At 57.8% G+C, this 23,361-nt stretch overlaps 1 protein-coding gene across 1 annotated transcript; it reads right to left on the minus strand.

Annotated features, from left to right (window-relative positions):
• Positions 1 to 328: 328 nt before the first annotated feature.
• On the minus strand, positions 329 to 22,993 carry SLC6A17 (solute carrier family 6 member 17). Its single transcript, XM_066203977.1, has 12 exons — positions 22,811 to 22,993; positions 15,319 to 15,725; positions 10,959 to 11,116; positions 10,584 to 10,710; positions 9,742 to 9,923; positions 8,524 to 8,634; positions 7,288 to 7,529; positions 6,798 to 6,990; positions 6,258 to 6,450; positions 5,847 to 6,006; positions 5,167 to 5,329; positions 329 to 4,746 (listed from the first exon to the last, which is right to left on the minus strand). The coding sequence occupies exons 2-12, from the start codon at positions 15,602 to 15,604 to the stop codon at positions 4,378 to 4,380; spliced, it is 2,184 nt and encodes a 727-aa protein (XP_066060074.1). The 5' UTR covers positions 15,605 to 15,725; positions 22,811 to 22,993; the 3' UTR covers positions 329 to 4,377.
• Between the last annotated feature and the right edge of the window lie 368 nt (positions 22,994 to 23,361).

A 23,361-nucleotide genomic window follows, 5' to 3' on the forward strand; every position in this document is an offset into this window, starting at 1 on the left:
GCGTTGTACCAGTCCCTGCGCCCTGGAAAGCCAGGGTGGGCTGGTTAAACCGGCCCAGGATGGAAAACAGCCCCCACGACACTCCTGAAGCACCTACAGACAGCTCCCTCTGAGCAAGGCCCGCGCAGAGGCTGCTGCAGGGTGGAGGAAGGGATGAGGGGAGACAGAAGGACAACAGTGGGACAGGATAGGGAAGGACAGACCTCGACAGCCGTGGGCTCTTTGCTTTATGTCTCTTCCACCCTAAACCTCCGAGAGACCCCAAAGCCCACCCAAGGAAAGGAAACAGAGGCACAGAAGAGACTCGGTGAGGAGAGGTTTGGTAAGAAGAGACTTTTAATCAGACTCTGATACAGCTCTTACAGGGTTTCTCTCGATGGCCGAGGAGCCCGGGCGGCGCAGCCCGGCCCCGCCCGGCACACGTGGGAACTACTGCGGCTACGAGGGGACACGGGACGCGTCACTACGAGCTCTGTGCTTTACCTGTACAGGAGGGTTTCGCCGGTGTTGTGCTTGTCCCAGGGGAAGCAGCCGCATCCTGCGTGTTGCCGCGGCTGTGCCACGTCCCTGCCGGCCACCAAGGCCACCCGGCCCCGCTCCCCGCTCCTGCCAGCGGGACCCGCGCTCGGGAAGGGTGGGGGCCATTCGAAGGCAGTGGGAGCTGCTTCTGGGAGGTGCTGGGGCTTAATGTGACCTGTCAGGGTCTGGGCAGGAGCTGAGAGGTGAGGAAGAGGCTGTTTTGAAGGGATTGAGGGGAATGAGCCCTGGAGCACCCTGGGCACCCAGCTCCAGTCATCCCCTCTGCCTTGCCCCGGGGTCAAGGTCCCTGCAGCAGAGGCCGATGCTGGGGAACAGCACCCCAACTGCAGCCCGACAGGCTGGACCTGCAGCTCCAGCGCCACAGGGTGTGCCCCTCCAGCAAGCTCCTTCTCGCCCTCTCCAGACCCACTGAACACCTTCCCCATGGAGAGGGAACGGGGTTTGGACCCCTCCTGACCTACCCAGCACCTCCTCGGCCCCCAGTCAGGGACACCACACTGCTCTGAGCAGCAGGATCTGGGCTGGGAGCCCATCGAGGAGCTGATGTGGGGGGACAGGGGTATCGGCAGTGGTTCCCCCCTCTTTGTCCCACTGCCTGAAGGAAAACAGAAAAGTGCCTGTGCTCACAACTAGCAGCTATTCCCTGTGCCTCTGTGCAGAAAAAGAGGAAAAGAAGTGATTCCTAGGGCTAAAAGCCACTGGGGGTCAGCCCGATCCACAGCCTGGGACCCCGAGAAGGCGTGTGGAGGGAGAACCTGCCCCGGCGAGCGGGAGAAACCCCCAGGCAGGCTCCGAAAAGTGAGCGAGTAGAGCCAGCAGTGAATCCTAAAGCCACCCACGCACACGGACACGCGCACACCCCACGCACGGACGGACACGCGCACGCTCCCACGGCGACAACACGGATCTCCTAAAACCTAACACACACACACACACTCCCCCCACAACACCCCGTGTCTAACACCGAGCAAATGCCACGACAAAATACGGTATTTCCACAGATAAAAGGAAAGGTGTGGTCACTCTTCCTCCTCCTCCTCCTCCTCCTCTCTGCTGGATGCCCAGGGCAGCTGGGCACCCTGAGGCTGGGGGGGGAGAAGGGGACGTGCACCCACCACGCACGAGAAATAAAAAGGTAAAAATATGCCCTGCTATAGAATGAGAATTGATCTGTACAGCACTGGGAATGAAAATAGGTCATGGGCCACTTCAGAATACGATTTGTCATTTAACAGCATTTACAGTGACATTTACAGAATAAATATACAATAGAAATAGAGAATCTCTAGGTTATTATTCCATCTCCTCTCTCTGTATATATTTTATATATATATATAATATAGCTTCTTTGTTACCTCCTTATTGACTTTGCCTCCTATTGGTGCTGCAAGAAGAAGAGAGGAAAGCAAGTGCTTCCCTGGCTGGTTTGGGAAGGGGGGTGGGAGAGATGGAGAGCCGGATCCTTCCCCCCAGGGTTCAAGGAGCATCGTGCCATGGGAGCACACGGGACTGAGCGTTTGGGCTGTGGGAGGTGTCCTGCTCCATTAACTCCATGGGAGCTACGGTGGGAACCCGGCCCCCGGGCTCGGGGGAGTTGGGGAGGTGATGCTGGGCAGTGGTTTGACTCATCCTCTGTTCTGCTGGTCAGGGGAGGATGGGCCCCATAAGAAATGGGAGGGAGCGTGTTGCCGAAAATGCCGGCGGATTTGGGCTTCTCCCTTCCAGAGATGATGCCATGGGGACAATTCTGTGTCCCTCTCGCATGGGCAGAGGAAGGAGAAAGACATGGGAGGGGACGAGGAAGGGGGAACTTCTGGAGGAACGTGGCTGATCCTGAGTCACAGATCTGGTGCCTCTCGGAACCATCACTGAGCTGCTTGGGTTCAGTCCACCCCTCCATCTTCCACCCCAGAAAAACAGTTAATGAAGGGCTTGAGCTAATTGTCCAGGAAGAGTCTCCAGGTCACCAGCCAAGTCCATGGAGAAGACTGTGAATGAAGGATCACACTCACAAGAGATGTCGCTGTGGGAACCTCCTGGCCCCAGGGATGCTGAAAGTCAGGGGTGTGGTGAATGGACCAGCTGCTTTCTGCCTTCACCTCCAGCCAAAGGGAGAACCAAGGTGAAAGAGAAGCAAACTGACAGGAAAACAGAGGAGGGAAAGGTCATGAACCAGCCCCCACAAACGTGGCCTTGAGAGCAGCCTGAAAGATCTTCATGCACAACCCAGGCCCAGCAGGGCCCAGGATGGGGAGCTCCCCCAGCCTTGGGAGGCAACAGAGGGGAGAGAATGTGCAAGCACGTTGCTGCTTCTGTGTCCCCAAGGAAAAGGGGGATGACGCCAGGGTATCCTGATAGTCTTGGCAGAAGTGCTTGGTTACATGTAGGATTCAGGAAAATGAATCCTACATGTAACCTCAGTCCCAGCAGGAGACACTCAGAGCTAGAAGGTCCCACCCTTTCCTAGACAGCCTGGCCAGAAACAACATCAGGTCACATCAAGTCTGATCCCCCAAAAACATGGATGGGCACAGTAGAGGCCCCGGGACCCTCACAAGGGCTCCCCAGCCTGGATCAAGAGCTAGTGGGGACGTGGCACCCGGCACTGGCCCCCAAGAGCTGTGGCTCCTCGGATGCCTGTGGCTCCCAGGAGCTGGTCACCCCCCTCCAAAGGCTGCTGAGCTCCTGCGGGGTGTGCCAGGAGGCAACGCCAAACCCCTGGCTCGGAAGGGACACGAGGAGAAAGGAGGAGGCACATCCAGAGAGAACCACTGCCCAGCTCACCTCAGGGGCGGGGGGCAAGGGAGGGAAGTCAGGGGGTGGATTCCTGAGAGCTGAACCAGGAGTGTGGTAGGACTGGATGTCCCACAGCTCTGTCCCTCTGGGACATCTAAAGAGAGGACCGAGAGGAGATGATTGCCATGCCAGGGATTTTGGTTCAGCAGAGCGTCCCACACGTCAGGAGTAATTCCAGGAGAGCACTCCTGCCCCTCATCCTGGCAACCCCAGCCAGACCCCACACAGGCTCACACCCCCAAACCACTGTCACCTCAGGGCTCCTCCTGCCACTCAGCACCATCACACCAACCCACGGAGCATCCCAGCCACTCCATCCCGTGGCTGTGACATCTCCGTGCCTCCAAACAACTCCCAGCCACCGTCCCTTTGCTGGTGGCAACAAAGATTCCAGGGATGCACCACGCCCTGTCTCACACACCCCAACATCTCAGCCAGCCCCGGGCTGCTCCCTGCCAACCCTGGTCAGAATTTGGGGGGTTATTTGGGTGTGTCCACAGCTATAAAAACCTACAGGAGATACAACAACAACAACGATGGTGACAACAACAGCACCTTTTTGTGCTATGAACATCGATGATTAATTGTGCTCGTTGGAATAAGGCCATGACTCCTCCCGGCTAAAGGACAACAGACGGGGAGGGAAGAGCACTGGGTGGCAGGAGGAAGTATGATTGGCTTCCCACCTGCTGCCAGGTCCTTGTTCCAACCATCAGCTGCTTAGAAAAGAGATTCTTTGCTTCAGATTTGAGCTGCATGAGAACAGCTCTCAGAAAGATATTGCAGCGTCTCTTACTCCTCCTCCCTTCCCCGGAGGTGAGTCCAGGGGTCCTGCCTTCCCAGCGAGGGTTGTCAGAGGAGTCCTGCCCCTCCTGCAATCCCTTCTTCCCGACGTCATCTTAGAAATTGCTGCTTCGCTTACGATTTTAAGAGGGGTTTCTTCTTCGTCTTCCTTAGTGATTAATTTTCCCGTTGCCTGGACAGCCAGGATCCACTCCCCAGTGCCCTCCTCTCCCGGCGGGGGTGGTGGGCAGGCAACCATCACAGTTCAGATTCGGGGGTGCTGGCCAGGAGGTACCCGCTCCCGTATCGTCCGTTGGGAGCACTGCTCATCTCCATGGGGGAGTTGCTGCCGGGGCCCAGGTAGGAGCGGTGCGTGGGCATGGGGGACGGCGTCTCGCTGGGCACCTTGCTCAGGATGAAGCGGGTCTCGTCGTTGTCCTCCAGGTTGGAGATGTCCTTCATCATCCGGCCCTTCTTGTAGGTGACAGAGAGGGCGTTGGAGCCGTCGGACACGAGGTGGAACTGCCGGAGGATGAAGACCAGGGGCAGAGGGAGGGATGCCAGGATGATCAGGGAGATGAGGATGGCCATGGCCCAGGTTGGGTAGAACAGGAACTTTTCGGCAGCCTGGAAGAGACAGATAGGAACGTCACAGGGCTGTTGCAGCAGCAGTGGTGGTGCCCAGCAGGTACAACATCTCCAAAGTGCCAGACAGCTCCTGCTGCCTCCTGCCGGGCTCAGGGACGCCACAGGAAGGCGGGCTCAGGTCGAGGAAGAGGATCCTCACACAGGATGCTGGGCACAGCGTGGAGCTGGGGAGCCAACCAAAACCAACACAAGCTTCAGCCCATGGGCAGAGCTGGCTGGAGATATCCGGGCAGCGTGAACAAACCTGACTGCTCCCAGGGGATGAGCAGGACAGGAATGTCACCCAGCAGGAGAGGAAGGAGCAATGAGCAGAGCTGGGATGAACAGAGGGGTCTGCAGCTCTGAGCTGCCCCCGCTGCGCTGGGGCATGGGTGGGGAACGGGAAGGAGCCGTGCTCACCTCCTCTCTGATCCATGCGCTGTATCCGGGGGGGCTGACTCCCAGCTGGATGATGCTGGCGGTCATGAGCACGGCCATGCAGATGGGAGACACGTACTTCCAGGTGTAGTAGTAGAACTGGTAGGGCCGGAACCCCAGCATCTCCGTCAGCTCCTGCATGAACCTGCCGAGGAGAGACGTGGAATTGTGATATCCCCCACCTCTGAGTGAGAAACAACCTCCCAGGAACCCCATTGATGCTCAAGGTAGAGCCTGAAGAAGAGCACAGCTGGCCATTTCTGCATCCCACAAGCCTGAAAAACTTGTGGGAAAACTCCTCAGGACCAGACCATCTGAGTGTTACCCAGAGCTGCCTTTGCTCTGGACAGCCTCTGAACAAGAAGCACTGTGGGGAGCAGCCTCCCCTTCCAGAAGGACCTGGAAACCTCAGAAAAAAACGGTCATCACAAGGAACTGAGCATCACAACCAACAGGAGACACCCACGAGAAGGACCCACCCCTGGGGCTGCCTCAGACCAGGGCAGGGCAGGAGGATCAAAGTGAACCAAATTCCTGCCTCTGTAACTGCCCTTGGAGCATTTTCCCCTGGAGAAAAAAGCCATACAGGAAAAAAGGTGGAAGGAGGGTTTTCAGTCAGGAGTCACAGCACAATGATTCCTTTTGCTGTAGAAATTCCTTACTTCTTGGTGCCGTAAATCCAGGCCACGGCGATGTTCTCCAGGATGACCACGACGGTGAGCGGCAGTGTGGCTGAGTAATCGTCAAACATGGTGACAAAGTAGTTTCCAGAACGCTGCACAAAGATCAGCCCCACTACGAAGGCGAAGATGCAGCAACCGACTGTGGGGAGCAAATGGGCCTGGTCAGCAGAGGTCCCTGAGGAACACCAGGACCTCCACAAGGTCCATTCCCTGCATTAGCACGGTCAGCAGAGGACCCTGAGGAACACCAGGACCTCCACAAGGTCCATTCCCTGCATGTGCATGGCCCACTTCACCCCCTGCTATGTCCACACTCTCCTGGAGTAACCCTTCAAGGCAATGGAGACCCCCCAGCCCTTCCCAAGGAGGTTGCAGGAGAAGAGACCTCACCTGTGAACACTTCCTTCCGCACCTTGAAGGTGTCGATGATGGGCGTGGTGATGCCTGACATGGTCCCGATCATGCTCCCCAAGCCCAGGTTGATCAGCATCAGGAAGAACATGACGGACCAGAAGGGCGAGGCTGGGAAGTGGGTCATGGCTTCTGTGAAGGCAATGAAGGCCAGGCCAGTCCCTTGCACCGACTGTTGAGGTGGGGAGAGGACCAAAAGATGAGAAGAGACTTGTCAGGGACACAGATTTTGAGCTCCTGATGTCTTAGGTCTCCCTCACCAAACCCTCCTCAAGGAAAGGAAATCCCAGTCTGGTACTGGAGACAAACAGGTGATCACCCTGCTAGACTTGTACTGGACAGAGCTTCTCCCACCCCAGGAGGACCCCTGCTTGCTGGGTAAAGCCACAGGGACTTGGATTCCCCATCCCTGCAGGGTCTCTAAAAGTTGTTTTTCCAGATCCAAGTGCCAAGGATTGACACAGGGAGAGGCAATGGGGCAAGTGACCTGCTGATCCCCCCAGGAGTGCCACCAGGTACCTTGTTGAGCTCATCCTCCAGCAGGCAGGCATCCAGACCCAGCTCTTTGAAGTGCCCTTCCTTCACCGTCATGATCACCCTGTACATCTCGTTGTAGTCTTTGGCAGTGAGGTGGGAGAAGTTCACGTGGGGTGGGATGAGGTCATGGCTCAGCACATTGGTGTTCAGGTAGCCCAAGATCTTCTCAGCGTTCCTGAGGGAGAGCAGAGTCTCTCAGGTGATGCAGGGCACCTGAGACACGTTGGATTCACACTCAATCTGCAGATTAAGAGCCCGTCTTGGGGCTGGATTTTAGGTTGGAGGAGCTGAATGTCCAACTCCCTCAGCTACAGTGATGCATCTCCGGAAATCCAGGTTCTGACCATCAGGAACCTGGGTCCACCAAACCCCGGGATCATCCAGCTCCAGAGCACTTTTCTGCCTCCAGACCCACCACAACTGGCAGCAGCAAAGCCCTGCCCACCCCAAACAGAGAAAAAGCAAATCTTACTCCACCACGCATTTCTCGTTCATGATGTTGGCCTTGAAGCCCAGCACAGCAAACACAACCAGGGTGGCCAGCACGGATGTGAAGAAGTTGATGAAGGAGACAAGGGTGGCATCGAAGTGGCAGTTGTTGTCCTGCTTGTTGTAGCTGGAGAAGGCAATGACCCCCCCAAAACCCAGGCCCAAGGCGAAGAAAACCTGTGTGGCTGCTTCTCGCCACACCTGGGGGTCCAGCATCTTGTCCAGCTTGGAAGGAAGACAGGAGAAGAAGTTAGGTGGACTGGTGGCCCCACAACCCATCCCAGAGCTACATTAGAAGGGCTGAGTTGGTTTTGGAGCAGCGGTGGGCTGCTTTGGTGTGGCGGTGGAAGGAAATGGTCTCTAAGGCCCCTTCCAACCCAAACCACTCTGTGATTCCATGATCTGCCATGGAATCTGCCATGGATTCCATGATCTGCCAGGTCTGGCTTCGCCCAGCAGTCACAGCTCCTTCTCCTCATTCACGCAGAGGGCGAAACTGAGGCACGGAGAGGTCAGGACACAAGGTCTGACCTGACCACATCTCTGTCTGCTCCCCCAGACGCCTAACTCGGGGTTCCACCTCTCCCTGTGCAGCTTCCCAGTCCGTGTCCCCCCGGCCTAGGGAACCACTGCAGGCCCAGAGTTGGGTCTCCATCCTCCCCCTGCCACCTCCTGCTTCCAGGGCACCTGGAGCACTGAAATCCTGGCTGGGGGGTTGTTTTAGCTCCTGATCCCCCCCAGCCACATTCCCCCTCTCTTGGGAGCCAGAGCCGCAGCCTGGAGGCCTCCCAGCATCATTCATCAAGGGACCATAATTAATGTCTTGTAACAGCCTCGCCGGCTGAGCTGATTCATCTACATCTCTGCTTAATTAATTAATTATCTGGTTAATTAATAAGTGCACACCACCAGCAGAGGTTTTGCTGCCAGCCAGCATCTCTCCATTAAATCTTTATGTATTCCCTTGGGCACCTCTGTGCCCCCCACCCTGGCATCTGGGTAGCTGAGGATGGTGAGTGTGTGAGGCTCGTGGCTGTCCTGAATTTTGGGAGTGGCTCCACATCCTGATGATCTATCAAGATCCCCCAAGTTTGGGGCTGGTACTCTGATTTTTGGGGTGGGGAGGAAAATAAGGGGAATAATAAGAGAATAAGGGAAAATAGGGGATGACCAGCCAGGAGGGGAACCTGACTGGAGTCCGCTGGCTTGGAACTCTCACCTTGGGTGTGAACATGTGCATGATCCCATCCACTGCCCCACGCAGCAGAAGGCCTCGCACCAAGAAGCAAACGAGCACCAGGTATGGGAAGAGGGAGCTGAAGTACATCACCTGGAGCAAGAGGGACGAACACAGCATAGCCTCAATTCCTGGGCCCGGCCACCCTCCCACCCAAGCTACAGACAGCTCACAGCGGGGAGGAGAGAGCATTTCCCTCCCCAGGATGGGGTTGGCTCCCCAGGGATGAACTGTGGGAGCCCTCGGGGCGGGGTGGTACAGGTGTCTGGACAGTGCCCAGGCAGAAAGGGGCCTGGGGGCGCTGAGTGACAGCATCTGGACATGAGCCCAGGTGTGCCCAGGTGGCCAAGAAGGCCAATGGCTCCTGGCCTGGATCAGGAATGGTGTGGGAGCAGGAGCAGGGCAGTGATTCCTCCCCTGTGCTCGGCAGCATCTCGAGTGCTGCGTCCAGTTCTGGGCCCCCAATTTAGGAAGGATGTTGAGGTGCTGGGGTGTGTCCAGAGAAGAGCAGCAAGGCTGGTGAGGGGTCTGGAGCACAAGTCCTGTGAGGAGCGGCTGAGGGAGCTGGGGATGTTTATCCTGGAGAAGAGGAGGCTCAGGGGAGACCTCATCACTCTGCGCAACTCCCTGACAGGAGGGTGCAGCCAGGTGAGGGTCAGGCTCTGCTCCCAGCGACAGGACAAGAGGACACAGCCTCAAGCTGTGCAAGGGCAGTTTGGGCTGGATATTAGGAAGAATTTCTTCACAGAATGAGTGATTGGGCATTGGAATGGGCTGCCCTGGGAGGTGGTGGAGCTGCTCTCCCTGGAGTTGATTAAGGCAAGCCTGGATGTGGCACTCAGTGCCATGGCCTGGGTGACAGGGTGGTGTTGGGTCACAGGTTGGACTTGATCACCTTGAAGGCCTTTTCCAACTTAATTGAGTCTGTGATTCTGTGAAGCGCTGGAGCTCAGAGGGACTCTCTGTGCTGGTGTGGCTGAGCCCTGGCTGCACGTGTCAGTTGAACTAGACCTCTTCCCTACACCCTCTTTTGATTTTATTCTGGATCCCTCTGGAGAGTGACCCCAACTTTGTGAGCATCCCAGGGAACCCAGCATTCATCCCACTGGTACCCCAGAGCAGGGCAGGAGAGTGTGGCCCAGGCAGGTTCCTGCTTCCAGGACAGAGCCCAGGCTGGCTCAGGTGGCCACCAACACCCACCTTCCCCGAGGACTGGATGCCTTTGATCATGGCCAAGCCAACGAGGCTCCAGGCCACCAGCAGACACAGGGTCATCTTCCAGTTCAGCCCCCCGCTCTCCGAGATGGAGTTGGAGATGTCCAGGGTCTCCCGGTACCAGAAGTAGGTGGTGGCTGAGCTCCTCTCACATTCAGTCTCCACAACTGCAACAGAGCAGAGGCAGCAGAGCATGAGGGGGAGAGTCATCTGCTGTCTCCTGGGTGAATCAAATGTCAAAGACCCACTGGAGCCAGCCAGGGAAGGGAGACACCTCTGGAAACTGAGGCGCAGAAATTAATGGGGCTCATTCTTAGCAGGGAAAAGAAGAGACAGGACATAGAACCATTGCCAGGTGAAAATGAGACGGTGAACAGGGGGAGAAACATTTTCATTTGCTATAAAACCTCTCAGAGGGTCCCAAGTTGATGCTCAGATGTTATTAAACACCGTTAGCTCCACCCATGTGTCAGTCAGGCAGTGGAGCAGCCCCTGCCTGACTCTCACTGCTCTCTCCATGGGCCTGGGTCGGATCCTGGCCTCAAGCACTGGGACAGCCCAAAAATCCCGTCAGTGGGGACTCTGGATTCCCAAACTGGCATCAAACCCCGTCAGTGGAGGGAGAGAGTGTGGGAGACTCATCCAACCCAAGGGAAGCTCTCCATACGGTCAGGGCAGCTGGACCAGAGAGGATCCAGTGGCCCAGGAGACACTACTACCTCCTGTGGCCCCACCTTCTGTTGGGGGTGGTGATGAGTCCCAGGGTGTCCCAGAGCCCCCTTTCCCTGGGAACTGCTCCCTCCCAGCCCAGCTCCCCCGTCCCTCACCAGCCATGGAGCCGTTCTTCACGATGGGGCACTCGCTCCAGGGCAGGGGGTACTGGAAGGACTTGAAGAAGTAAAAGATGCTCCAGCCGATGATGACGTTGTAGTAGAGACCAACAAAAAAACAGACCTGGGGGGGATGGAAGGAGGAGGACATGGCATCAAACCACAGGGCAGGGACACTGTTCCCGGGGCGCCTCCTGCTGCGCAGGAAGCGGAGCTGCCGGGATCAGACCCGTTCCCAAACCAGCCCTGGAGCCATGAGTGGAGCTGCAAAAACACCCCTTGACCTCTTGAACCTCCCCATGGGGCTCCTGGAGGTTTGCCCCATCCCGCCCACCCCGCGGTGGGGCTGCAGGGTCCCCCGGGGGCACTCACGAGGCAGCTGGCATAGCCGATGCCCCCCAGGCGGGGACAGATGTAATTCCAGACGCCGATGCTGCCCCGGCGGATCCGCTGCCCCACTGCCAGCTCCAGGAAGAACAGGGGCAGCCCGATGATGATGAGCAGGACCAGGTATGGGACCAGGTAGGCACCTGGAAGGGGACAGAAAGGTCATTATAGATCTCCCTGCCTGCCTGAGCAAAGACAATCCCACAGATGGGGTTGTCTGCCGCCAGGGACAGATGGACGTGGATGGACAAGCAGGGCAGAGCTGGGACAGTGTCCTGGGTTGCTGTAACCAGCGGTGTGTATTCTATTGCCAGCTGTTGAAGCTGGCTGGGGAGATGATTTTTCTTTATCTTCTCCAGGACCATCCTCCCTCCAGGGCATATCTGCTGTTAATGGGCCATCGAGGCTCACTGCAGGGCTGATACAATTCCATCATCCCATTGGGAGATGCTCCACCCAGGGGGAGGAGCCCAGCATTCCTACCTGGATAAAACCTGAGATCCAGAACACCAGGGCAGCCTGTTTGCACTGGATTCCCGGAGGAAGAACTGACCCATCTCATCACCACTGGACCCTTCTACAGGATCATCTCTGCTCCAACAGAACCACATCTGTCACTCCAGGAGGACTTGACTGGACTGCTCCCAATACCCTGACCAGCAGGGGTCAGGGTTCTGTTCTGACTCTGTCAGTGTTTTTCTTTTTTGTTTGTTTGCTTTTTTGTACTACTACATTTTTATTTTTAATATTCCTAGTAAAGAACTGTTATTCCTGTTCCCATATCTTTTCCTGAAAGTCCCTTTATTTCAAACTTATAATAATTTGGAGGGAGGGGGTTTACATTCTCCATTCCAAGGGAGGCTCCGGCTCTCCCTGGCAGACACCTGTCTTTCCAAACCAAGCTAGACAGGCTCTGCCTGGTCCATCAGTTCATTTGCAAACAGCCTCAAGTTGTACCAGGGGAGGCTTACATTGGACATTAGGACAAATTTCTTCATGGAAAGGATGGTCAGGCTGTCCAGGGCAGCAGGGGAATCCCCATCCCTGCAGGGTTTAATAACTGTGTGGGTGTGCCACTTGGGGACATGGGCTAGTGGTGGCCTTGTGCTGGGTTAGTGGTTGGACTCAATGATCTTAGAGGGCTTTTCCAACCTAAATGTTTCCATGATTCTGGGATCCAGGAATGCAGATCAGAGCTTGGCCAGAGGAGAAGCTGTGGAGAGGAGCAAACACACGTGTGGAAAGAAAGGGTGCAGCATCCCCTGCCAGTGTGGATGGTGTGGGATAGACCCCAAGACCCCCAGGAACTCCCTGAATCCACACAGACAAATCTCCACGTGCAAGGAGCCACCTCCATAAGCTGAGCCCTGGGGACACAGTCACATTCCCGAGGACTGTGAAACGCTGGAGCTCAGAGGGATTCTCTGCTGGTGTGGCTGAGCCCTGGCTGCACGTGTCAGTTGAACTAAACCTCTTCCCTACACCCTCTTTTGATCTTATTCTGGGTGTGGAAAGGTGGCCCCAACTGTGGAGCGGGTGTGAGCATCCCAGGGGACACAGCATTCATCCCACTGGTTCCCCAGAGCCACCAACACCCACCTCCCCGGTGAACCTGTGCCCCATCCCACGGCCACCTCAGACCCACAGGAGCCGTCCTGTTCCCCCAGGCACAGCCAAGCCCCCTGTCCCAACACACCTCCTGCACATCCCACACTCCCAGCAGCACCGTGCCACGTGCCACCCTGCACGGCGTGAGGAGCAGGAACAACTCCGATTAAAACTCGGTCAATGTCTGTGTGGCTGGAGAGGAGCCGGTGGCTCCCGAAGCAGAACCGATGGCCATAAAGGATGAGATGATTCACTGCAGCTCCCGGCTGAGGAACCACACCAGCTCCTGCCAGGAGCTGAGGAATGGGCTCAGGAGAACGTGCCTGGCTCCTGCAGGGTAGCAGACGGTCCAAAGACAACCAAAATTCCCACCTGGATTGACGCCCCAGTGACAGCCACCACTCGTGGCACCAGGCAGGACCTGGGGCAGGGGGTGCTGCCCCAAGCAGGGACTCTGCACAGCAGATCAGCCCTGGCATGGTTGGGGATGGTGTGTTAAAAATGTGGGTAGGGAGAGAAATTGAGGTGCAGCAGGGCAGGGTGATTGGGAGGGTAAAAGGAGAGGCAGAGAGCAGAGCTGGAGCTCAGGGAAATTCAGGAAGGATCACGAGCATCCCGTCTCTGCAGCACTCCCCCGGGTATCTCAGCCTGCAAATAGGTGGATGTGATGGACAGATTCCGATGCAAACTTGTCCAGTACTGGAGATTTTCTTCCGGTGATGCCTGGAAAGGTGCACAGCAGCTCCTGCCTGTGCAGCACCAGGGCAGCACTGCCAGCCCCTGCTGGCTCCCAGCACTCTGAGTCCTGGGAATTTGGCTCCAGCCCATCCTGCTACCAGCCTGCCGCCGCTCTCCCCCGCAGACACCTGCTCGGGGAGCAGGAGGAAAAGCAGCCGCCACCATCACATCCTGGAGCTGCTCAGAGCAACCAGGAATGGTCTGTCCATCCCTCCCAAACTCCTGCATGCTGCCTGGCAGCAGCCTCACGGCCTGGTGGGAATCCCAGCTGGAAGGGTTGGACATGGCAGGAGGAAAAGGCAGAGAATCGGTGTCTGCCCCACGGGACACACAGATGATGCCACGTGGGCAAAAGAAAAAGCACTGCAAAGCCCAGCAATTTGCTGCTCACGCCAGTTCCCAGATCTGTGCCTCAGTTTCCCCTTCCATGGAGTGGTGGCAAATGCTTGGGGCAGCTTGTAAAAACCTTTTAGTTTAAGTGCTGCTGCAGAAAGATGTTCTCTCACAGCAAGCAGCTCCTACAAGCAGCTGCTTGTCTCAGTCCCTGCCTGGCTCAGTGTCCCTGGATCCCACCACAATCCCATCGTTCATCTCCTCTGCTGCAGCAGTGTCAGGGCTGTGCTGCCTCAGTTCCCATCCCCATTCCACATCCCATCTGGTCTTGTGTCCAGAAACCACTTCTTCATTGCTCCCCACATACAGACTGCAAGTTCAGCCCCGGATTTGAGGAACACACCAGGAGGAATCCGAACCTGGGAATACCAGTTGCACCTTGATAGCCCAGCACCTGCACAGCTGAGGCCAAAGCCCCCCCAGATACCCAGCACAGCAGGGAGCTCAGTGTAAGATAAGGATTTTTCATTGATTGTGCCAATTACGGTTAATTAAGGATTGCTGTGGCCATGGGGAAACTGAGGCACAGCTGGGTTAATCCCTGTGGGGAAGAAGGATGCTGGTTCTCCAATCTCTGGGTCTGAACTGCTTCTAAATCTCATTTAACGGGGGAAACTTCCATGGCAATCGGAGGGCAGCTGTGCACAGCTGTGTAATGAAGCCAGAGGGGCTGTACTGACCTCTCCCAGCCCTGAGCTGGGGGTGGACACACCGCGCAGAGCCGTGCTGTGCCAAAACCCAGCCGAGCTGGAGCCAAAGCAGGGCCCTGGATGGGATGCAGGAGCCAGGCACGGCCCGCTCCATCCCGGACGGGAAGGGAAGGGAATGGGGGGTGAGCAGCCCCGGGAGGGGAGTGCTGACTGCACAGGTCTGTGTTAGGCGGAATGACTCATCCTGACGATGACACGAGATGTTTGAATTATTGAGAGCGTTGCAGGTTCGGCAGCTGCAGGGCTGGGGCCACGGCAGAGGATGCAGCTCTGGGAACACGGAGAGCTCTGGGCTGGTCCAGGCTGCCTCCAACGTGGCTGGGAAGGGGCTGGGTTTGGATTAATGATGAGGAACACACTCTCTCATCAGTGCATTGAAGGGTGGTGGGGCTCAGCACAGCTGGGAAAGACCCGGCCCCTCTGGGCTGCGCTTGGAAGCCCAAGCAGGAGGCGTGGAGTGGGATGAGAGAATGGGCTGGCTGGAAGGAGGATTTGGGAATGGGATGGAACCACAAAATGTGGCTTCAAGGACCCAGGAAAATGGAGGGACTCTCTCCTCCCTTTTTAACCCGATTTTCCAAATTGCCCCAGGAGGAATCAGGGGGTGCAGCCAGAAATCCCGGCTCCCAACCCAGGATTCACCATGACTTTGGAGCAGGCATGTGGGCCACCTTTAGGAAGAGGCCCTCCTGGAGATCTCCACATCTCAGCACAGCTTCTGGCAGCCCCTTCCCACTTCAGAGCCCAAACAGCACACTTTAGAGCCCAAATAACCCATTTGAGAGCCCAAATTACCCCCGTCCTCACCCAGCATCCGCACCCCAACATGCAGCAAAGCAGGATTGGGTGTCACCCCCTTCCCCAAGGGCTGCCCCCATCCCTGCCCCATCTCTCACCTCCTCCATTCTTCTGGCAGAGGTAGGGGAAGCGCCAGACGTTGCCCAGCCCCACGGAGTAGCCGATCTGGGCCAGGATGTACTGCAGCTTGCTGTTCCAGGCCGGCCGGTTCTCCGCATCCAGGTCCTCATCTCCCTCCTTCTGCTTGTCCCAGGCCTCTCCTGTCACGTTGAGGACGCTGCGTTTGTAGTCCACGGGCTCCTGGTGGGCCAGCAGGTCGGCCACCGACTCGGTGACATGCTCGCTGCTGTGCTCCCGCTGCGTCACCTTGCTGTTCTTGGGCATGGGGACGGCTCCAGGCGGCCCCGGGGCCGGGATGGGGGCGGGAAGAGGATGAAGGTCCCACAGGGAACAGCACGGAGAGTGAGCTACAGCTCGGGCCTCACCTCCTCTTCATCAGCAGGACCTGGGTGGGGAAGGGGTCACCTGGGGTCAGCCGGTTTTGTCTTATCCCCAGGTGACCTGGTGGCAGCAGCAGCACCAGGAGACAAGGGTGTCCCATGTCCTGGGGACCTTCATCTGAACCTGGAGGGTCTCCTCCTCCAGGAATGATGGACCAGGAGCAATGTTCTGCTTGAGAATTACGGAATGCCAGGATGGTTTGGGTGGGAAGGGACCTTAAAGCTCATCCAACCCCACCCATGCCATGGGCAGGGACACCTTCCATAGACCAGGCTGCTCCAGGCCCTGTCCAACCTGGCCTTGGACACTTCCAGGGATCCAGGGGCAGCCACAGCTGCTGCCATTCATGGAGAAGAGGCTCCTGTGTCCCAGAGAGTGGAATTTCCCTGGGCTCCAGGGGACAGTGAGAGGTGATGGAGCCAGTGACATTGCTGTGACACCTCTTCTCCCCTCTAACACCTCCAGCCCAGCAGCAGAACCTCACAAGGCCTGACATCAAATCCAGCCCTGGTCAAGACTCTGCCCCCCCTGTCCTGCTCCTTCCCCTTCTGACTATCAGCACAGCCCAGGCTTCGCTCCACGACAGCTCAGAAGCACTCAGGGGACAGTGACAAGTGCGCAGGCCATCTCTGCATCCCAGGAAGTTATCAGGAGTGACTTAAAAGCCTTGGAGCCTGATGCTGAATCTCCCCAGGCAGCTTTACAACAGATAATGGCTGCAAAAGCAGCAGCAGCCAGGGCAAAGCCGTCAACCCAGGCCCCTCCACTTTCCCAGCCTTCAGCGTGGGCCAGGAGGAAAGATCCTGCTCGGAAGCTCCTCAGGAGGTGCCCAGAACCCAGCCCAGCCCTGCAGATTCCTCCCGCTTCATAAATCTTGGTGACATCGTGAAAATCTGCTCCACTGGGCTGGGGATCCCCAGAGTGGGAAAGCACCATGTCCCTCCTCTCCATACTGGGAGAACTGGGGTCAGATGGGCTCTTCCCACCCCGGACTGGACCCCGGTGCTGCATCCGCTGGGGAGAGAACACAGAACTCTCACAACAAAGCCCTCAGCTTGGAAAAGTGACCCTCCTGCAGAGCTACACCTCCTTCTCTCCCGTCCTTCCCATCTCTGCTCCCGGGGGACACCCGGGGGCGGCGGGGCCGTGGCAGGGCGATGGTGCTGTGCTCCGAGGCCTGACCCACCCCAGCTGGGCAGCACCGACACCTCCTCCCACCCTGGGGCCTTTTCCAGAGCCATGCCCAGCTCTTCTTTCCTTTGAGCATTTTTAACCCAATTCAGCCCACAGCTCCAAGCCTTTTCAGGGCAGTGGGCTCAGCCCAGGCAGCAGAGCCCATCCCCACCCTAGGCACGGTGTCCTAGCCCAGGTGCAAAGCTCCGGGAGCAGGAAACCTCCCCCTCACCCACCCTCACCTCGGTGTTTTCTCACCCCTGACGGAAGTTCCCCCTTTGCCAGGCCCTGTTCCTATAAGAAAATAAAAAATCTATTTTCAACTGTCGGCTGCATCCGTTTCCAGGCAACCATCTCGGCTCCACATCTTTCCTGGATCCGGCTCCTCCGGAGAAGCCGCTTGAGTTAGTTTTTTGTTTTTTTTTTTTTTCCAAGCCCAGGCCAGCGATGTTTAATTTCCTAACGAGGGCTCATTCACATAAACCGCTCACCGCTCGATCGTGGCAATTACCGACACGTGGCTGCCCGCGGCTGGAGCAGCCCCGGCCGGGCTGGGGATGGGCACACAGGGCACGGGGAAGGGCCTCATCCAGGGGAGCGCAGGATTTCCATCGGGTTTGGGTCAGGCTCTGTGTGGATTCCTGCAGACCCGGGTGAATCACCCGCGGGTGCCTTGCTGCCCGCTGTGTGCTCAGCAGCTCCTTCAGAGCGACTCAGAGCTCCAGCAGGACTCGGCCTCGGGGGTAAAGGATCTCTTGGGGTTAGGGAGAGAGCCAAGAAGGTCCAGGGTGTACTGGCCAAGCCCCCAGAGTTCAGCAGCCTACGGTGAGGGCACCCAAAGAGCTCTCCTGGGACACCCCAACCCCGCAGAGCTGCCCAGCTCCGGGGCAGGTTGTGCTGAGCCAGGCCAGCCCCACGAAGTCAGGACGGACCCCACAACATCCCTCTGGATCTCGACCTCTTCCTCTCCTCAGTTTAGGTCCCCCCTGAGCTGTTCTGAGGAGCTGAGAGGCCCCAGGACACAGGTCCTGGAGGAGCAGGGTCCTTCCAGCACCTACAGAGCCCCAGAGGCGCTCAGAGCCTTGGAGGACACTCCAGACAGCAACATTCCCAAAGGATTTGGGGAACCAGCAGGGCTGCTTGGCTGCTTTAATGGCACAGGGAAGGGCTCTCTAAACACTGGCATGAAGGTGAAGGACAGAGGTACAAACCTTCCTGCCCGTGGGAGATGTGCCCAAGCTAAACTAGAGGGGAAAACCATAGCAAGGATCCAACTCTTGATCCTGGAATGGCTCTGGCACAATCCCCGTGGCTGCTTTGGGGAGTTCCTGCTGTCTCCCAATGGCTCAGCCCCAGCCTGGGCATGGTGGTGTTGCCTGGCAGGGATCCAGGCCTGAAGGAGAGAGGAATCATTCCCAGCAGCGAGTCCGTGAGCACACGCAGCCCTCACCATCCCCATCCCTGCCGGAACTGGGAGACAAGCCCAGCCAGAACCTGCACCAAGGCACCAACCCACACAGCCCGGGAACACTGTCAGTCCCTGCATCCAGGGAAAGCCAGGGCAGCAGGGCTCTTCCTGGTAATTTCCCCAGCCTTCTGCATCAGCCCCAAGGTCTGCGCCCTCAGATGAAAAAGCACAGTCCAAATCCTTCTGAGGAAGGTATTTCGTTGGTTGAGAGGGGAATTTAATCAAAAATTCATCTGCCAAAAATAACAACCACCCTGTGAGAAAGACAAGGCAGATCAGCTGACAACCAGGAGCTTTCCGGGCTGGAAAGAGATAGAAAACCCTTGTCACCGACAGATGGAGATTCAGCTTGTTTACTTAGTCCCCATGACCTTAATTTTCTTAAATGTGCATTTTTTTTCTCTCTCTCTTTAGAAGACAGATTAGGGTCTTTCAGAGCCCATGGCTTGCAAGGACCTCACTCATGCTGCCAGACCCGCGCTGCCTTTGCACCCACAGCTTTGCCCAGGTACAGCCAGTGCTGGTGCCACCCACCTGGGCAGTTTGTGCTGTGGGCAGTGCTGGTGTCTCTGAACAGGGGTTGTGAGGGGAGACACCTGGGACAGCTCACCTCGTCCTGCTCCATGTGCCTGGGTGTGTCCTTGGACAGGATTCCCACCTCCCTGGTGCCAGCGGACACCTTCATATTTAACTCCTCAGACAGCAACCACCATTCCCTGAGCCCTGTGGCCAGGCCAGACCCGTGGGCTGAGCCCAGGGCTCCTTCCTGCACAAAGGGACAGTGCCCCGTCCATGTCCTCCTGTCCAGGTGACCCAGGGTCACCCCAAACCCCTTCGGACTGGCGTGGGAGCCACCACTGCAGCGGATCCAAGGCACGTGGAATTGTTTTGCCACGGGACAAACTGGATTCAGCCCAGCAGGGAAAGGGCAGGGGTGGAGAATCTCCTGCCTTGTTACACCCAGGGGGTTTAATCCCTGCTCGGAGGCTCCCAGCAATCCCAAAAGCAGCCGCTGGGGAAAAGCTGCTGTTTGGGGTGAGTGAGGACCCCCCACATCCCCCAGCCCTGCCAACAGCACCACGAAGGGGTCGGGGAGGAGGGAGGCTCCGAGCCACGTGTCCTGCCTCAGCCCATCCTTGCTTTCCTGGGAAGGCAGCTGGGGAGCAATAAACAGGCTGGAACTGTGTCAGCAAAGCTTTCAGCTGGGCCTGGGCGTGCAGGGGAAGGCAGGGAGGACATGGGGATTTACAGCAGAACCCAAGGAGAGCAGCCACCGGCAGCAAACGTGTTCTGGGTCCGAATGATGGGGTGCAGGGGAATTTCTCCTCTCCTGTGTCCGAATTCTACATTTATCCCTTGTTTGGGTCCAGAAAGAAGAAACTGAGGCAGGAAAAGCCACAGGGTGAGATTGGGTGAATTAAAAATTAGCATTTCAACCCCTGGGGACTCTGCTGGTTCCTCCCTGCCCCACCATTACCGTTTCTCCCCCTTCAGCTTTCACAGAAATCCCCCACAGCTGCTAAAGAAGAGGGGAATGATGTTCCTGGAGAAGCAGCCAGCTCACCAGGCCCGGGAAGGTCCAGCTCACCCCATCAAGGTCACAGAGCAGGGAAATGAGGGAGCTGTGGGAACAGAGGAACCGAGGGGTTTCAGGAGGTGGAAATCTACTCCCAGCTTCGGGCTCGGAGACCTGAGCATCAATTTGCAGCTCCTCATCCTCCCTGACACGCACAGAGCCGGGGAATTCCTGCACCCAGGGCCAGGCTGCTCGGGGCAGGCTGGAGCAGGGAGGAGAAGGGACAGATCCAAGGTCACCCAGGAAGCAGCAGTGGAGGGAAGGAGCACGGATCCCTCTCGTCGTCCCTCTGTGCTGCGCAGCCAATGGCCAAGGGAAGGACACCTGGGTGCACATCCCACTTTGAGCCCAAGGCGTGAGAAAAGCAGTTCCAGGCCCCCTCCTGCTGCTTTCTGAGGTCGGGAGAGCCTCTGTGGTGGGATGGGGGTTGGCCTGGCAGGGCTGGTCCTTTGGGAAGCATCCCACTCTTCCAAGCCACAGGAAACCAAGGGCAGGACCCTCCCAGCAGCATCCAAACTTCCCCTCAAAGCCCCAGGAAGGGATTTTCACCCAAGGCAGAGTTTTTGCAGCTCCGATCACCCCTGCCCTGCTCCAAGGACCTTCCCACAGCCTCTGCTACACAAACCTCTCTTTCCCACCAGCCAAGGCTGGTCCAAGACACCTTCATCTTCAATCTGCTCCTCCCTGCTCGGCCTCTGGCTCCATAGGGAAGGGTTTTGCCATCTGGGCTCATCAGGGCTGCTCCCATTCCCCCCCTCGTTAAAACACGCCCTGCTAATTATCACCCAGCTCCCACCCCCCAGCGGAAAGGACACAGGGTGACTCAATGCCACCAGGGCTCACACCCACCCCTGGCGAGGCACAGACTTCAGCTGGGGTCAGCGTGAGAAGGTGAGAGAGCGCGGGGACACCTGCGAGAAGCTTCCCAGGACCGAGGCCGGCTGGGGCTGACACGCAGCCGGCGTTTCCCCGGGAGGGGCCGGAGCCGCTCCTCGTCCTTCCCGTGCGAGCTCCGTCCCGCTTTAGCATCGTGACACAGGAGAGCAGATGAATCAGAGCTGCCCCCGCTTCTGTCTTCCACCCACCGCAGTGGCTTTCTCCGGCGCCCAGGTGTTATAAATAACCCCCAATCCCTCCACGGGAGAGCAGAGCCGGGGCTGCACCAGCCCCCTGCTCCACCCCGGTCCCACCTCAGAGGGACACGGCTGGGACATCACAGTGACTTCTGTCCCCAGAAGGTGCCAAGAAGCCTCCGGAAAGGGCCCCTTTGCGGGTGGGTCATGAGATGGGCAGGGGTGGAGGAGCAGCCCTGGCACTCGGGTTTGTCACGAAGCGTATGAGCCCGTTGATTCATCGGCTTGGGGCTCCTTTCACGTCTCGTTTGGGAGCACGGAAACACGCACAGCTGCAATAACGTGACACCAGAGCACAGCCAACCATCATATGATCCCTTCAGGGCTCGGTTTGATTCACCAGATGATTGTTTCCCGCTTAGACCTCAGCCATCCGTTGTAACTCACCCACTGCAGCCAGAGGTGACTGACCGAACCCCAAACCCGCCAAGATTTACCCCAAAAAGCAGCGAAAGGGCAGCATCCAACCCGCGCCGTAAGTGCTGCTTTCCCCTGTTGTAATTCATGAAGCTGCTGCCACGTTTGTAAACAAACAAATCCAAACCCGGCCCAGGGTAAAAGCAGGGCCTCTCCTCCCATGGTGACGGTTTGGCCTGAACCTGCACAGGTCAGCATCCAATTCGGGGAAAATTTGGTCCTCATGACTCCAGCTCTGGTGGAACTCCAGATTCCCTGCTCTGTGCAAGCCTGAATTAGCAGCGGAGTCACTCCAGATTTCAACTGAACCCTTTTATTCCGACTGATTTTAGCAGAGCCATCTCCAGGTCATCCCAGTGGACAGCTCAGACCCACATTTTATTTCCCTTGGAGCAGTCACACCCCCAGCCAGGTTCCTTGACCTAGTCCTGACACCTCTGGAGAAATATTCACAAGGAACTCTCCGCCCTGCCCAGAATAGCTCAGCTGCTGCGGTGCTCCAGGTTTTTTTCCCTACCAAGACCAGAAATAGTTACATCAGCTCTTGATGGATTCAAACCTCAGGTGCTTCAGACACAAGGCGTGATCCAGGAAGCAGGATTTCACCTTCTGGGTCCTCTACAAATAGCTGGGAGCAGATTTCTCAGCTGGTTTGAGCCCCACATTCCCGGGGTGATGGAAATCTGGACCTGGCCAAGAGGCCAGCCCAAAAAACACACCTTTGGGTGTATCCAGCAGTGCAATAAATGCATGGAGGGGGCCAAGGGCTCCCCACATCAAACACTGGGGATTTCACAAAAAACAGGACCCCGAGCCCCATTTTCCACCTCAAACACAACCATCCACACTCAGGGAGCAGCAAAAAATAAAAGAAGGGGCAAAACCCCCCACCACCACTCCGGGGGCCAGGGCTGGAATATTCATCGCAGCCGAACGCCTTCTCCTCTCCCAATGTTATTGTCAAGGTCAACCTGGAGGCTGCATTTCCACCCATCCTCACACGGGATGAGTCCCCCGGCAGCAGGAGCCGGGCAGGAGCCCAGTGCCACCCCCGGCGGTGACCCCCCACCCCCTGGAGTGGCTTCAGCCGTCTGCTGCCTCTAAATGTCCCCCCCAGCCCCGGATGCCACCACCCTGAGGGCCACGCCTGACGCCTCCAGGCTGGGCTGTCCCCTCCATTAACCTCACCCTGGCCCTGAGCATCTTCCCCCTCCAAGGACCCCGGTGGAGAGGGGGCCCCCAGATCCCGCAGCCACCGGGGCGAGGTGGGGAGACCCCCGGCCCCGCGACCCCGGAGCGGGGATCGGGGGGAGCATCCTTACCTCGGCGCTGCGGCGGCTCCCTGGGAGGACGAAACCGACCCGATTCCAGGAGAAACTGGCTCGGTCCCGGAGGAAACGGCGCAAATTCCCGACAGAAATCACCCCGGTTCCCCCCGCTCCGGTGAGGGGCGGCGAGCCCGGGCGGCGGCGGGGCCGGTGCGAGGCTGCCGGTGCTGCAGGGAGCCGGGCAAAAGGGAGCAGCAGCGGCCGGGAAAGGCGAGCAGTGCCCGGGGACGGCTCCGCGGTGAAGCTCCGCGGTACCGGAGGCTCCGCTCCGGGTCTCCCCCCTCCCCGCCCCGCCACCGCCCGGTGGATGCGCGCTGGGCTCGCCCGGCCCCGCTCTCCTCCGCTGGAGGGAGGTAACTCCGCTCGGCTCCCGGGAAATAAAGAAAGAAAGGGAAAAGAAATTAAAAAAAAAAAAAAATTAAAAAAAAAAAATCAACGCGAAGGGACACGCAGCCCCTGACGCAGGCTTGAGTCACCAGGGCTCCGCGTCAAAGCTGGGGTGCCGGGCCACCCCCCCTGCTCCGAGGGAGGCACTCGCGTTCAAA

The sequence above is a fragment of the Chamaea fasciata genome, unplaced genomic scaffold (assembly GCF_029207755.1).
Source record: "Chamaea fasciata isolate MVZ Bird 193981 ecotype frontalis unplaced genomic scaffold, bChaFas1.0.hap1 SCAF_25, whole genome shotgun sequence".
Classification (NCBI taxonomy): Eukaryota; Metazoa; Chordata; class Aves; order Passeriformes; family Sylviidae; genus Chamaea; species Chamaea fasciata.

Bases quoted from the DNA above. Each gene is read 5' to 3' on its own strand.
- SLC6A17 (XM_066203977.1), bottom strand. From the start codon at position 15,604: ATGCCCAAGAACAGCAAGGTGACGCAGCGGGAGCACAGCAGCGAGCAT. The intron at 10,711-10,958 runs GTGAGTGCCCCC...CATCCCCCCCAG, and splicing joins TCGGCTATGCCAGCTGCCTC to GTCTGTTTTTTTGTTGGTCT. The intron at 9,924-10,583 runs GTGAGGGACGGG...GCTCTGTTGCAG, and splicing joins GAAGAACGGCTCCATGGCTG to TTGTGGAGACTGAATGTGAG.